The sequence below is a fragment of the Chiroxiphia lanceolata genome, chromosome Z (assembly GCF_009829145.1).
Source record: "Chiroxiphia lanceolata isolate bChiLan1 chromosome Z, bChiLan1.pri, whole genome shotgun sequence".
NCBI lineage: Eukaryota > Metazoa > Chordata > Aves > Passeriformes > Pipridae > Chiroxiphia > Chiroxiphia lanceolata.
The window spans coordinates 35504258-35518627 of record NC_045671.1 but is presented as its reverse complement, the minus strand read 5'-3'; the positions used below and the strand labels follow the sequence as shown (position 1 = coordinate 35518627).

The 14370-nt window shown below is 42.3% G+C and overlaps 1 protein-coding gene across 3 annotated transcripts in view; it reads right to left on the bottom strand.

Annotated features, from left to right (window-relative positions):
• The window catches only part of TLE4 (TLE family member 4, transcriptional corepressor), a 100362-nt gene that overhangs the window by 41142 nt on the left and 44850 nt on the right, over window positions 1-14370 (bottom strand). For 2 of the 3 annotated variants that reach the window (XM_032676628.1, XM_032676630.1), the window contains 2 exons: window positions 1936-2140; window positions 1525-1541 (listed from right to left, as the gene is read on the bottom strand). In XM_032676628.1, the coding sequence (XP_032532519.1) occupies window positions 1525-1541; window positions 1936-2140 (222 nt within the window). The remainder of the gene's footprint in view (window positions 1-1524; window positions 1542-1935; window positions 2141-14370) is intronic. The other variant, XM_032676629.1, reaches the window with a different exon arrangement.

The following is a 14370-nucleotide window of genomic DNA, read 5'->3' as shown; positions in this document are numbered from 1 at the left end:
TTCACAGCAAAGAGGGGATGTTCTAGGGAGATTATCATTAATCTGTGCCCAGCCTCATCGCATAAAGCACTAAGGGCAGTTTCTAGTCCTCATGACAAGAAAGTTGAAGTGAAATCCAACGCACTGTTGCCTTATGTCAGCAGATAGACAGCTTCAGTGCCTTTGCTGCTCACAGTAAAAACTGACAGTTCCTGTCAGCTCCTGGTTGTTATGCAGAGCCGTGTGAGTAATCGCAGAACTGACAACCATCGGCTCAGATGCACTTGGCTGGGACATGTCAGAGTTGCCAGTGGCAGAATGGGTGCACTGGGGTAGACTGTGGGACACATCCCCACCTGTAGTTACCGAAGAAGCAAAGCAAAGGCATGGCCCCTCATGCTTTAGCCCCAGCTGGACACGTTTCTCATGGGGACAAAGCCTGTGCCCAAAATCATGGTTTTCCCAATGCCAGCTAGGGTACACCGTAACATCTCACTGACAAGATCCTGGTAATCTTGTCTAATGCACCCTAGACTCGTGCTGTGAACACCTCTTCTGCCACTTGGCCAACTCCAAGAATATATATAATAATATTCCTAAAAAAAACACCACTAGAAACTTGACAAACTCATCCTAAGTGCTCAAAAGGTTGGCATAGGTTTTGCCATTTGTAGAAGTTTATTTTTCATTTCACATACCAGCACCTGAAAAGGTTTGTTGACTTTATGTTTCTGAAAACCGTGCAAACTAGGAGAGCAGACCGATCCAGGAGAGGGCAGGGCCAGGGTACAATCTCCCTACTTGCAGCATGGAAACCTCAGGAGCCTCTGAGAGAGTCTAGTGGCTATCCAGTATCGAAAAGCATCCAGGCACAGAGCTGAGTCACAGTTATATGCATCACCGAATGCTCAAAAACATACAGGCTGCAAGGTGTGTTATTACATCTACTTATGGACACTACCATACACAGGATGGTACTTACAGAGTAATACAGATACATTGCAGAGTCATTCAGAACCTGAAAATTAACTTCTGGAAAAGGAAGGTACAATCCTCAGTGTGAGTACCACCTTCATCAGAGTAGGAAAAAGTAGCTCACTCCTCTCCAACTACTTGAGTCAGGACAGCAGGCAGCACCCCACCTCTCCTCTGAGAGACACAGAGCTCTCCTTTCATAAGTGTATTATAAAGAAATATCAGAATTACAGTTTACAGTCTCCAAATTATTTAAGGCTAATGGCTAATTGTTTCTGTCTCAAAAGCGTGGGCAGGGACCCCAGGCAGACTTTTCATTCTAACCAAAAACAGCCTCGATGCTGTTCCAGCAAACTTGCTGCTCAGTATGTTGCTTGCAATCCTAGCTGTCCCACTATCAGCCACTTCCTAAATGTGATACGCAACCTATGTAGGGTGCTGCTACATGAGTATCACAACCCAGTTTCACTTGGTGACTTTTTCCACCACTCTGGGCCATATTTCAGAAAAATGCTGTGTGCCTACAGCTCTGTCAAGCTACCCTTTTACACCTATGAAATGGAATCCTACCTTGATGGAGTCTCTGTCTGCATGCATAAGGAGGGGAAGAGACGGTGGCAGGAGATGGAGATGGGGGAAGAGAGAAAGAGAAAAGTACCGGTTAGTTTACATAAAATTATACATTTATCATACTGGGAAGAAAGAATCCTGATGTCTGTTAAATAATAAATTTCACAGATGTTAACTTTTCTGTACAGTTAATTATTAATGCTGTGCAGTCAGATTTATAAAACTGGATTTCTAGCACTTGAACACAATTTCTGGCTACTGCTAGATAATAAACACTGAAGTAATTAGCTTGGAATTCTTCTGAAAATCTCTCTCCCCTCCTCTCCTCCCCCTCGCTTTTTTTTAACAGGAGAATTTTTTAAAAAAAGAAGGGAAACAAACAAATCCACACACTCATCTGTCAGCACCTACCTCTTTGGTGATCATTATCATGGTGCTTCTTCTCATCTTTAATTGGGAGGTGTGACTGCCCACCCAGCGCACTGGAGAGTGCCAGGAGACCAGCACTGCTGCCAATGGGTGGGATGGCTGGAGGCTGCAAGCCCGAGGGGTGCGGAGTGAGTGGCACGGGAAGACCATGTCCGTGTGACAAGTGCTGGGCCTGAAGTTGTTGCTGCTGTGAAAAACAAAACACAGATATTGAATTTGTTCAGGGAGCTGGGGGTTGTCTGACTGCTTATATACATCAACTGTGATTGATCAGATCAACCAATGCATCTGATCAATTCAGATATCAACACACAAACATTCTGGTGTTTTAAAAATGTCCATATGTTTGGACACAACACATTCAGTAAACTTCAGGCTGCAAAAGAAGAACAACAACAATGAAAACAAAACAAAATAAAAGGAAAAAGAAGAATAAAGGAAGGGAATGTTCCCATTTTTGGAGAAATCTTTGTTTTTCTGACAGAAGTATTACATTTTTCTCTTTCTAGCAGAAATGCACACGTACACGTCTAATCAAAACACATGTAACTATAAAAGTAGTTATATAATAAAAAAAAGCTGAAAATTGAGAAAATTAGTGTTAAACAGTTCTCCCAGCGCCACTACACAGCATGCAGTGAAAGTTAATTTGAAAGAGAAAACCCAAATTAACAATCCAGAAAAGGAAACTGGTTGCAGCCACCGTTTTAAGCCCTTTAAGTGTCCTCAGTGGTACTTGAGCAAATTACTAAAGAAAATCTAATGTAGCAAGGCTTGGATCCTCCTGTAGGCTTCTTCAATAATGCTGGAATAATTGGGTACTCTGTGCACATTTAGTGATGCTCGAATGAAAAGCTAGAGGCCTGCCCTTGTAGTCTTCTCTAGCTGCTGACTCTGTGTTGTGACAGGTTTATTTGAGTGGGACTGTGATGCATGCACCAGTAACTGCACTGACAAGAGTTTAAAGTCATTTTTACCAGTACACTGGCAACACAGAGAGAAAGCCCTTGAGAGGTTCGAACTGGAGTGCTTGACCTCAACCAGGGCTTGCATCAAGCTCTGTGCTATACTAACCACTGTGGGATAGATAGACTGTTGCTATTCATTGGGAAGGGAAAAAAAACCAGATCAAAACAAAAAATCAGACAGGTGAAAAAGTTTAGTTAAATATATCCCAAGAAAGATCTTTTCAGATCTAAGGCTTGCATGCTAGCAGTCCAACTAATTTCTGTTCATACAATAACTAGATTAACTCTGAAATTTTGGGTTTCAAGCAGCTATTGCTCAGGATTCAGGTAAATCTCCTAAGTCCTCTGGGATTGTTCTCTCCCCCCGCATGTCTTTATACAGGACTTTAGAAGAAAAAAAAAAATGTAACTTGCTTTGCATAAAACCATTCCGCTTTAAATTTCTAATTGCTAAGGCTTGAGTTCTACTTTTGTTTGGTTTTCATTAGAACTTAAATTTACTTCCTACCTTGCAACCTATCTCTTGATAATCAACAGACACATTGCTCACTTTACTATTCCCTTCCCTCCCCTAGCATGAATCTTTACATAAGGGTGAGCTGAAAGTAAAAGGCTGCAAGTCACACACAGCATGCTAGATAACTCTTGCAGCACACTGCACGCCTTCCTTAACACCCCACCCTTAAAGTACAGATCCTCCTCTTCCTCTTGGAAATAAAACCCATGCAGTGGAATCAGACTGGTGGTAGCACACACATGTCATCCACTCAAGATCAGTGCCAGGGAAAAGAGGGGAATGATCCAAAAGAATGGTGAGGGGAAAAAAAATACAAAAGGGGTGGGGACCACACAACAACAATAAAATCAAAGCAGAAAGAACATTCTTCCAGGTGGAAGAAGAAGGGAAGGCTCAATCTTTTCCCTGCTTGCAAACCCATGTAATTCTAGCAGGTGTTCCTTCTTGTAGAAAGCATCAAACATATTTTGCTTGCTTGATGCTCTTACGGCAGTATGCTTTGTTTTTCAGAATTTTAAATTAATTCTAATGAAACGACTCAAGAGCAAACAGTGTATTGTTTAGCTTCAGTTTGAATGGGGCTGCCTTAAAGCAAGGAAACAATCAGGCATGCCTGATCTGGGGAGGGAGGAGAAGAGCAAGCAAAAGAAAAGGGATGGACAAAATAATCTGTGTTCTATCAGCTGATTTTGAGCAAGGAATTTCCCATTCCTGTTTGACAATACGCTAAAATGTACTGCAAGAAGAACTCTGCCTTATTCTGCCAGCAGCTTAAAACAAAGACTTTGAGAAGAACTCAAGAGTATCAACAGTGAGCTTTTCCCTTGTTAACTATTACACTGCCAACCAAAAAGAGACACTCATTTCACAGTATTGTACGATCTGTATAGATCCCTACTGACCTACCGTATTTGCATTATTTGACCTCCTCTGTGGATATAGGACGGTTTCCAAAAAGCTGGAAGAAAACTGCAATAAAAATGTAATGCCCTTTTTTACTGCTCTTTGTTGGGAACCTCTCCACATAGCTCAGCAAGACAACAGCACAGACTGAATCTTGGATGTACTGAACATCACTAAAGCCTCTCAGGTATAGTATGGTCATTAAGAGTAATGGCACTTCACTGCCTAGCAGCTTGGGATCACCCTGAACAGCTTGGCTGGCCCAGTCCCTCTTGGCCAAGAACCAATGTGTTTTCACTGCAAGTTGCATCGCAGAGAGCTCTGAAAATAACTGCAGAGAGTAGCGGGGAAAAAAAACCCCAAACCCAGAGCCTTCCTGCCATGGACAACTGCAAGTTCTTCGATTAGAAGTGATGGGAACCTGAAATCTGGAAAGAACATGGCCCCTGTAGTGACAAAGTGTCATTCACTAATACAGCAGAAATTCAGTCACTTGTAGCAGCACAAAGAAAACGGTATGAAAAGCAGACTGTTAAATAAATCTAAGCTAACACCCAAAATTTCAGCATTGTCCCATATGCCTATGCCACACAGACACAGGTAATGTTGTGCATGCTGTTAGGCTGGGCTGGAAGTAAATGTCCAATAACAGGAGGATTATGGACTAGGATTGCATTGGTATGGAAAAGGACTATGGACTATGACCACCCCCATTACAATGGACGATGTTGAACACCAAAAATGAGGCACTGGTTGAAACCCAGAAATGACACGAATTCAAGTGAAGCACTGAGCAGGCTTTTGTTCACAGAATATAGAAGAGGAAAGAAAAGGAAATAAAAGTATATAATCACATAATTACTGCTGTTTGCTAATAAGCTTAGCCAAGAAAGTAAAGACAAAGCGACATCACATCTCTGACTGCCATTTCCATGACCTCTGAAAACTATTACTGTATTCAAACACCCACAACATTTGCAGCTTGGTTTTGCTTTTCCCTTGTCCATAGGTGTCACTGGTGAGCATCAGGTGGCCCGGCCCACATGCAGATATTTGGTTACAGGGAAAGTTATAAAAACAGGGGCAATTCTTTAGTCCACTGGGCATCAGATTAGTGGTCCAAAGTGGTAAAAAAGCCTGATCTCCTCTAGTCATCAAAATGCCAAAGACATGGAGCAGTAAGACAACTGACAGATACTCTCCGCACACAGAAATATTCCACTACAGAAGAAAGTTCATATTTGTTTCTGCATGTAACATGAATTTAGATCAAAAAATCCAACACAATTAAAAAACTTGCAAAGAAAGCCTGAAAATGAGGCAACAGAGCAAACACATATTTTTTTGATGTTGTTGTAATCCCTTCTCTTCCCCTTTCTTCATTTTCTTTTTAATTTGGTATCCTTAGTCACATTATTTATGAACTCTTACCATGTGGTTAACTTTAGACAATCCCATCACAATTGACTTCAATATGTGTAAAGTCAAGCATACATCTTCAGCATCTATGCATAATAGGTGAAAACTTGGAAACTAGGCTTTATGATGCTGTAAATTTTCCAGAACTATCTGAAAATAAGAACAGCAACAGTTGGCTACCAAGAAATATGCCCTACAGAACTGCAAAATGCAATGTTTTTAAGAAGATCCAACACACAAAAAATATAAGAGTGAGGGGTAAACACAGCAATCAGAAAGAAGACAAAAAAAGTAGACTGCATTCTTTTTAGTAATATATTTAGGAAGATGATCATTTAAATCAGCTCAGTAGTATAAACTGAAGTAAAACATTCAAAACATATTAACACACGTCAAATAAAGATAACATTTGGTTGCTCCTAACGGTATTTTATTTTCTGTATATTCTTCTAGGCAGTCTACACTAAGGAATAAAATAACTCCAAAATCATGTCTTAGCAAATGGCTAAAAAGGATTTGCAAAAAGTTTTTATCTAAGTATCACTAATTTTTACAACCACAATTCTTAATATTGATGCTTAGCTTAATTCTTTTCCCAACACATCTTAAGAGATCAAATTTGAAGTAAACAGTGATAACAAACCCACTAACAAATTAGCTTCAAATGCTGTCTTGTTATAGCCAGCACATTCAAAGCCTATTTTCCTGGAAAAGGTTCAAGTTTTTACTGGATACTTTCCAAGCAGCTCTGTGTTGCAGTAATCTACCACTTTTACAGACCCCTAAAGCTCACAGCCATTACCCAAACAACCTGAACCTCCTTTAACCTGAAGACATTTCTAATGTTAACAAACTAACATCTCAAAAAGATATTTTCTCTTTTATATTTATACTCATGCGTTCACTACCCATACCTGCAATACTGCTGGAACAGGACCTCAAAATATCTAAATCAAATAGCTTCATTGTTTGTTTGAAATGAGTTAGATGATGTGATTGATTGCTCAGAGTGAATCATTAGTAAGATAGTATACTGACAAAACAGAAACCAAGACAAAGAGGAAACAAAGAAACAAAAATAGTGGCTCATAAGTACACAATATTGATGTCAATGGTTTGAACACCAGCAAAGGAAGTCCTTCGGCACACACAGTTATGAGTGTGCCTAGGATGATATGAATTTTTATCTATCATGCCTGTTCACACCCTTGATGTGATCTGCACTATTTACACTTCCTTTGTACTGGCATAGCATTATTAAAAAAAGTTTTTTTGATGTTAAGATACAACACAGCAAAACAGCTTACAAAGAGAGTCATGCAGTGGTTTCTCCAGTGGAATGGTTCTTATATGCTATATGCATATATACCATATGATTGGTATATAAAGAGACAGTGATACTGATATAGTGTAGAACAAACTACTACCCTTACTCTTTTACAGAATCACAGAACATTTCAAGGAAGAGGGATCATTCCGAAAATTATTACAATGACCAGAGTAAAAGGAACTATCCTGGTGGGAGTCTGCTATAGACCACCAAGATGAAGAGGCAGATGAAATAGTCTGTAAACAGCTGGCAGAACTCTCTGATCGCAGGTACTTCTTCTCACAGAGGATTTCAACTTACAAGATGTCTGCTGGAAATACAACACAGCAGACAGGAAACAATCCATGAGGTTCCTGGACTGTGTGGAAGATAACTTCCCGACACAGGGGATGAGTGAAACAACAAGGGCTGGCATCACACTGGACCTGCTGTGTGCAAACAGAGAAGGATTATTGGCAGACGTGGCGGTCAGAGGCCGTCTTGGTCACAATAAGGGCCAGCAGTAGGATCCAGGGAAATACAGACCTGTCAATCTGACCTCACTGCCAAGGAAGGTTATGGAACATATCACCCTGAGTTCCATAATGGCCATAAAGGACAACCAGGGAATCAGGCACAGCCAGCATGGGTTTGTAGATTCTGCTTGACCAACCTGATCTCCTGCAACAAGGTAACCCACTTAGTGGATGAGGGAAATGCTGTCTGTGGATGTTGTCTACATAGACATAATAAAGCTTTTGACACCATTTCCCACAGCATTCTCTTGCAGAAACTGGCTTCCCATGGTATGTATGAGTGCACTGTTTGCCAGATAAAAACTGACTGGGTGGCCGGGCCCAGAGGGTAGTAGTGAACGGAGTTATATCAGCTGGCAGCCAGTCACTAGTGGGTGTTCCCCAGGGCTCAATACTGGGGGCAGTCCTGTTTAACAACTTTACTGATGATCTGGATGAGAGGACCGAGTGGCACCCTCAGTAAATTTGCAGATGACACCAAGTTGGGTAGGAGGGTATGAAGGCTCTGCAGAGGGTTCTTCACTGCATCAATGGTCCAAGGCCAATTGTATGAGGTTCAATAAGGTCAAGTGCCAAGTCCTTGGGTCACAACAAACCCAGGGACTACTACAGGCTAGGGGAAGAGTGGCTCAAAAGCTGCCTAGTGGGAAAAAGACCTGGGGGTGCTGGTTGACACCCAACTGAACATGAAACAGCAGTGTGCCCAGGTGGCCAAGAAAGCCAATGGTATCCTGCCTTGTATCAGCAATTGTGTGGCCAGCAGGACCAGAGGAAGGGATTGCCCCACTGCACTTGGCACTGTTGAGGCTGCATCTTGAGTACTGTACCCAGTTCTGGGTCCCTCACTTCAAAAAGGACATTGAGGTACTGGAGTATGTCCAGTGAAGGGAAACAGAGCTCATGAAGGGTCTGGAGGAAAAGTCTTATGAGGAGTAGCTGAGGGAGCTGGAGTCGTGCATCCTGGAGAAAAGGAGGCTCAGGAGACCTTACTGCTCTCTACAACAGCCTGAGAGAAGGTTGTAGTGCAGTGGGGGTCGGTCTCTTCTCCCAGGCAACTAGCTTTTGGATGACAGGAAACGGCTTCAAGCTGTACCAGGGGAAGCTTAGATTGGATATTAAGAAAAATCTTTGCACTAAAAGGGTGGTCAGCCATTGGAACAGGCTGCCAAGGGAGATGGCGGAATCACCATATCTGGAAGTGCTCAGAAAATCTTCTGGATGTGGCACTGAGGACATGGTTTAGTGGTGACCACAGTGGTGCTGGTTTAATGGTTGGACTCCATGATCTTAGAGGTCTTTTCCAACCTAAAGGATTCCGTGATTCTATGAAAGGTATTCTAAATTCTAAATTCCAATTGGAAATTTAGAATTGGAAATTCTAAATGATCAGATGCAGCTGATCTACTAAAAAACTCAAACATTTCTGTTCACAAAGGGGAATGAACACACAGGTTAGACAAAAATACAGGCGAAAAAAAGAATGAAAAACAATGAAAAAGGAGAGAGAATAAGAAAGAGACTAATAATAATAAAAGTAATTTTATTTTTTACAAGAATCAAATGCTAGGCTTCTTGTTCTCTTCGAATCAGTAATTTCTGTCTTTGAGGATGTGATTTCACAGGAAGAAAGCAAGCTCTACCGAGAAAACTACGGGGAGAAGGAAAAAATCAATAGCTGTCATTAATCAGAAGAGGAACATTTAGAACTCCTACATAAGTAACAAAGAAACCATCAGAATCATATCTCTACAAATTGCTTCAAAGATCTTTTAAGTGAATGAGGAACAAAAAATCATCTCCCAAATCATATTGTGGGATGAAAGGCAATATATGGAGAGCACATTTCCGTTCTGTCAGGATACATGTTTCACCATTTGTCCTCACTTTCACTCCCACGACTATTTTTCACTCAGTGAAACAGCACAGATAGAGGACAAAAAATTAATAAAACCTACTAGGAAACAAAAGATTCTTGGTAAAAAAGGACAGAATCTTAATAAAGGAAAAACCTAGTCCCCTGCAAAAGGCCAAGTGCACCTTCCCATAGAATACTGGACTTCAGTAGTTTCTTCTGATTGCAGGACTTCCATCTCAATTTCACAGCGACGGTGGAGGGAGGAAGAATTAAGCTCTTCAGAATGATTTTCTATTATCAATTAATAAAGGGCAGAAGTTCCTGCATAAATCATGCCACTTAAAACTCTCTTCTTCCTTCTCTCCCATCAATTCCTAGCCAAGGAGAATCCACATCTCCTGCCAAGGAGGGCAGAAAGCACAAATGCAAGTAAGCTCAAGGTCTTACCACAAGGAGGGCCAGTGGTGTGAAATGTGCCTCGACATACCAAACCTTCACTTCAAAACCTTTTCACAAAGACCAGTGCAAATAATAACAATGACAACAAACGGGTGTTTTCTGCTACAGACAAACAGATGGTAAAAATCATCTCTGACTAAGGTGCACACTGGTTCAAGTACCTTATTTACAAAGTGCTCCACTCATGTTCTACCCGCAGATATTAGGAAGAGATTTTTTTCTCCTCTGGACTCAGTAGAAAAACAGCATCTCTATTGTGACCTTGTGAACCTTGCTCCTTTTCTTTAGAACCAGAAAATGAGAGCAATGCCAATGTTCTTTCTAGTAGCCTTCCAAATAATCTTCTAGGGTCATCATATTTAAAAGTTTCTGAAACCTTGGGCTGAAAAGTGAAAAAAGTATCATCTGCGATGTATCACGAATCAAAACAATAAAAGCTAGAAGAAAAGTTAAGCAATGCTACCGATCATAGAGAGATCCAAGTGGTTAAATCTATGAGCAATTCTAACAATCTCCAATCAGCCACAGTGAGAGACACATTCCAGGTAAATCTTCAAACTAGGCTCAAAAACCGTTCCATAGATTCTATAGATGCCTCTCCTGAAACACTTGGTTGGAGGTTGAAGAGGTGGTAGCCATGTTGTAAGACCACGAGGAAGGGGGCTCGGAGCCCCTTGGGGCCCCTGCTGGGGGGACTGCAGAGACTTGCAACAGTGTTAGACTGGGCTAAGTGTCTGTAGTTGAGCTGGGAGATGTTTCTTCACTGTGAGCAGCAGCGGCAGCGACAGAACTGCACTGACCGGAGAAACGGTGGCACAGAGCCAGAAGAGATAAGACGAAGCAGCAGAGGCATTACAGCCAAGCAGGAGAGAACTTCTGGAAGGAGAGAGAGAGAGAGACAGCAGCAGAGAGACAGAGTTTTGGGGATAAGAACTGAACCAGACCCCCCAAACTCCTCGGAGACCCCTCACGTCCTAGAAGGGAGGGGTGAAGTGCGACATGCATTGCAGAAAGGAGCTAAGAAGCTCAGTCGTCCTGAGAGCTCAGCCAGGACAGTGTGTAGGAGGTAGACCTTGGGGCCCTCCCTCGCTGCAAGCTACAAAGAAGCTCGCAGCCATCGTGAGGCAGGGCACAGAAGCTCTGCAAGGGGCTTGAGTCCCCTAAAGATACCAGACCGTCACGGAGACTCCTGTGTTCCGTTGATATGACCGTGGTGGAATGACCTTTGTCTGGGGTGAACGCAGCCCACGGAAGACCCCTCTGCCTGCGTCAAGGGGCCGAGAGGAACTTGAATTTTCCCCTTGTGAGTGCTGGCAGAAGTCCAGCTATCAGCTGCTGCATGTGAAGAGGACAGATGACTGCTGCTGTAGAAGATCCTGCTGCTCAGAGACTAGAAGGGATCTGTCCTTCTTCCCTCTTGGGACTTTTATTTGGAGGGGAGAAGAGATCTGATCCATTGTAAATACTTATGTCATGGTAGAGATAGCTAAGGTTGTATATAATGTATCATAGTATTTATTTGTACAGTCATTGTAATATATTCCCTTTCCCCCCACTTTGAGTCTGGTGTGTTTTGTCTGGAAAGAATCATCTCTCACTGGGCTGAGATGTGGGAGGGGGGAATGGAGCTAGGGAATTGGATTTTGGAGATCTCAAACCATGACAGCTATTCAGTCCATCACACAGCAACCAGTGAAGAATGAATTGGATATTGCCCCCACTTTAGGAGAAACCCTTAAGGCCATACAGCAGGTGAAAACTGGCAAGGCAGTTGGGGTCGATGGAATTCCACCTGAAGTCTGGAAACATGGGGGCCTTGCACTCCATGCTAAATTTCACAAATTTGTGGTGTGCTGTTGGGAACTAGGTGAACTACCATCAGACCTTCGTGATGCAGTCATCATTACCCTATATAAGAAGAAAGGTACTAAATCAGACTGTTCAAATTACCGTGCTATTACTCTGCTCTCCATTGCTGGTAAAATTCTGGTAAGAATACTCTTGAACAGAATAATACCTGCTATAGCAGAAGAACTTCTACCTGAAAGCCAATGTGGTTTCAGAGCCAACAGGAGTACCACAGACATGGGATTTGTTCTCAGACAACTGCAAGAGAAGTGTAGGGAACAGAACAAAGGTCTCTATGTAACCTTTGTTGACCACACCAAGGCTTTCGATACTGTGAGCAGAAAAGGTCTATGGAAGATTTTGGAATGTTTAGGTTGTCCCCCAGAGTTCCTTAAAATGATCATCTCACTCCACGAGGATCAGCACGGCCAAGTCAGATATGGTGATGCACTTTCTGAGCCCTTTCTAATAAAGAATGGTGTGAAACAAGGCTACGTTCTTGCACCAACTCTATTCACAATCTTTTTCAGCAGGATGGCTCCAAAGGGCCATGGCAGACCTCGATGATCAGGACAGTATCTACATTCGATATCGTACTGATGGAAGCCTATTCAACCTAAGGTGACTGAAGGCCCACACTAAGACCTTAAACCATCTTGTTCGGGAGCTGCTTTATGCTGATGACGACACCCTTGTCACCCACACAGAAGCAGCTCTGCAGTGTTTAACATCCTGCTTTGCAGATGCTGCTGAGCTCTTTGGGCTGGAAGTCAGCTTAAAGAAGACAGAAATTCTATATCAACCCACACCTCAGGAAGTCTTCCATCATCCCCATATCACCATTGGCCAATCAGTGCTCAGATCAGTCCAGCAGTTTAATTACCTTGGTAGCCTCATCTCCTCGGATGGTAAGATTGATGGAGAGGTAGACAACAGGTTAGCTAAGGCATATAGTGCTTTTGGAAAGCTTCATAAAAGAGTTTGGCAAAATAAACACTTGAAGTACAAAGATCAGTGTTTACAGAGCCATAGTGCTGTCTACTCTCTTATATGGATCTGAATCATGGGTCATCTACTGCCACTACCTGCGACTCCTAGAACGCTTCCATCAACGCTGCCTCTGTACAATCCTAAACATCCACTGGTCAAATTATGTGACCAATACACCTGTTCTAGAACAAGTACCAGTTACTAGTATTGAGGTCATGTTGCTGAGAACACAGCTGTGTTGGGCAGGGCACGTCTCCAGGATGAAGGACCACCGCCTCCCTAAGATCTTGCTCCATGGTGAACTTGCCACCGGCTGCTGCAAAGAGAGGAGCCCCAAAGAGAAGATACAAGGACTCCCTGAAACAACACCTCAGCCTTGGCCATATCGATCAACATTACTGGTCCACTCTGGCCTCCATTTGGGAGGTCTGGAGACACACCATCTATAATGCTGCTGATGCTTTTGAGAACGCACGCAGGATCACTCTTGAGGAGAAAAGACAGCGCAGAAAGAATCATGTCTTGCAGAATATACCACCTAAGGAGTCTTTCTGCTGTGCCTTTTGCAACTTGATGTGCCTGTCTTGTACTGGCCTTTTCAGCCACCAGCACGCTTGTAACAAGAGTGGGTAGAGCCCTCCCCAAATCTTCGTTCACAAAGCCTAGCCATGATGATAATGTGGCAACTATAATTTACTTCAAAGCTTCCTCACAAGGTATAGTTTTAGAGTCATGTAGTATCAGCAAAAAAGAGATGCATGTTACACATCTCACATGTGCATTTCTCTAATGCATCTTATAAAGTCAATCCTTACCAGTCGAATTTCTACATAGCAATTACTGAGAAATACAAGCTCCATAACTCTAAGTGCTAAAACTATGTTTCATTATACGCACAATACACAAATATAGACTGTGTTGGATTTCAGCAAGTTGTCTTTGCTTAGGATAAGAACTTGGGTTGCGTGGATTGATCCACTCCTTCCAACCCGTTCTGTGTCTTTAAAAACTGCCATTTCTGGTGCAGCTCTGGTCCTGTGCAGAGCACTGTAATGCCTGCTCTTCTCGGAGGTGAGCAGCCTCTTCCCACAGGTGTTAGAACATGTGGATATTATTATCCTCTCCAAGCAATTTAATTGAGAGATGTAGCGTTCTGCCTCTTTGATGTAGTGTCTGTTAGTCAAGTAACTGAAACTTAAAGTGATTTAATTGCAGTTTCCCATTTACAGGGGTTTTGATAAAGGAAGAATCAAATCACCTGGATTTAAGTCGCAGCTCTAAGACTGTGGAAGGACCACTTTTTCTTTTTGCTTCAGTCTCTTTCGAAGGTGCAACAGGGAAAGCACTACTCCCTTGTTCCAGAAACATTACTGGATTAAGTTCATCAGTGTTTGTGACGCATTCATATACTAAGAAAGTGTCTGTGAGAAGTTCACCAAACGATAAGCAAGGAATGGTCTCACTAATGAAAATCAAACATTCTGAAATATCAGACAACTTAAAATATTTAAGACCTCCCAAACTCCTTTTTTATGGATTAACTTAACACGTGGAAACACTTACGCAGTATTTTAGTGTCCATCCCAGTTAAGCACTAAAGCCCTTGTTTTGTC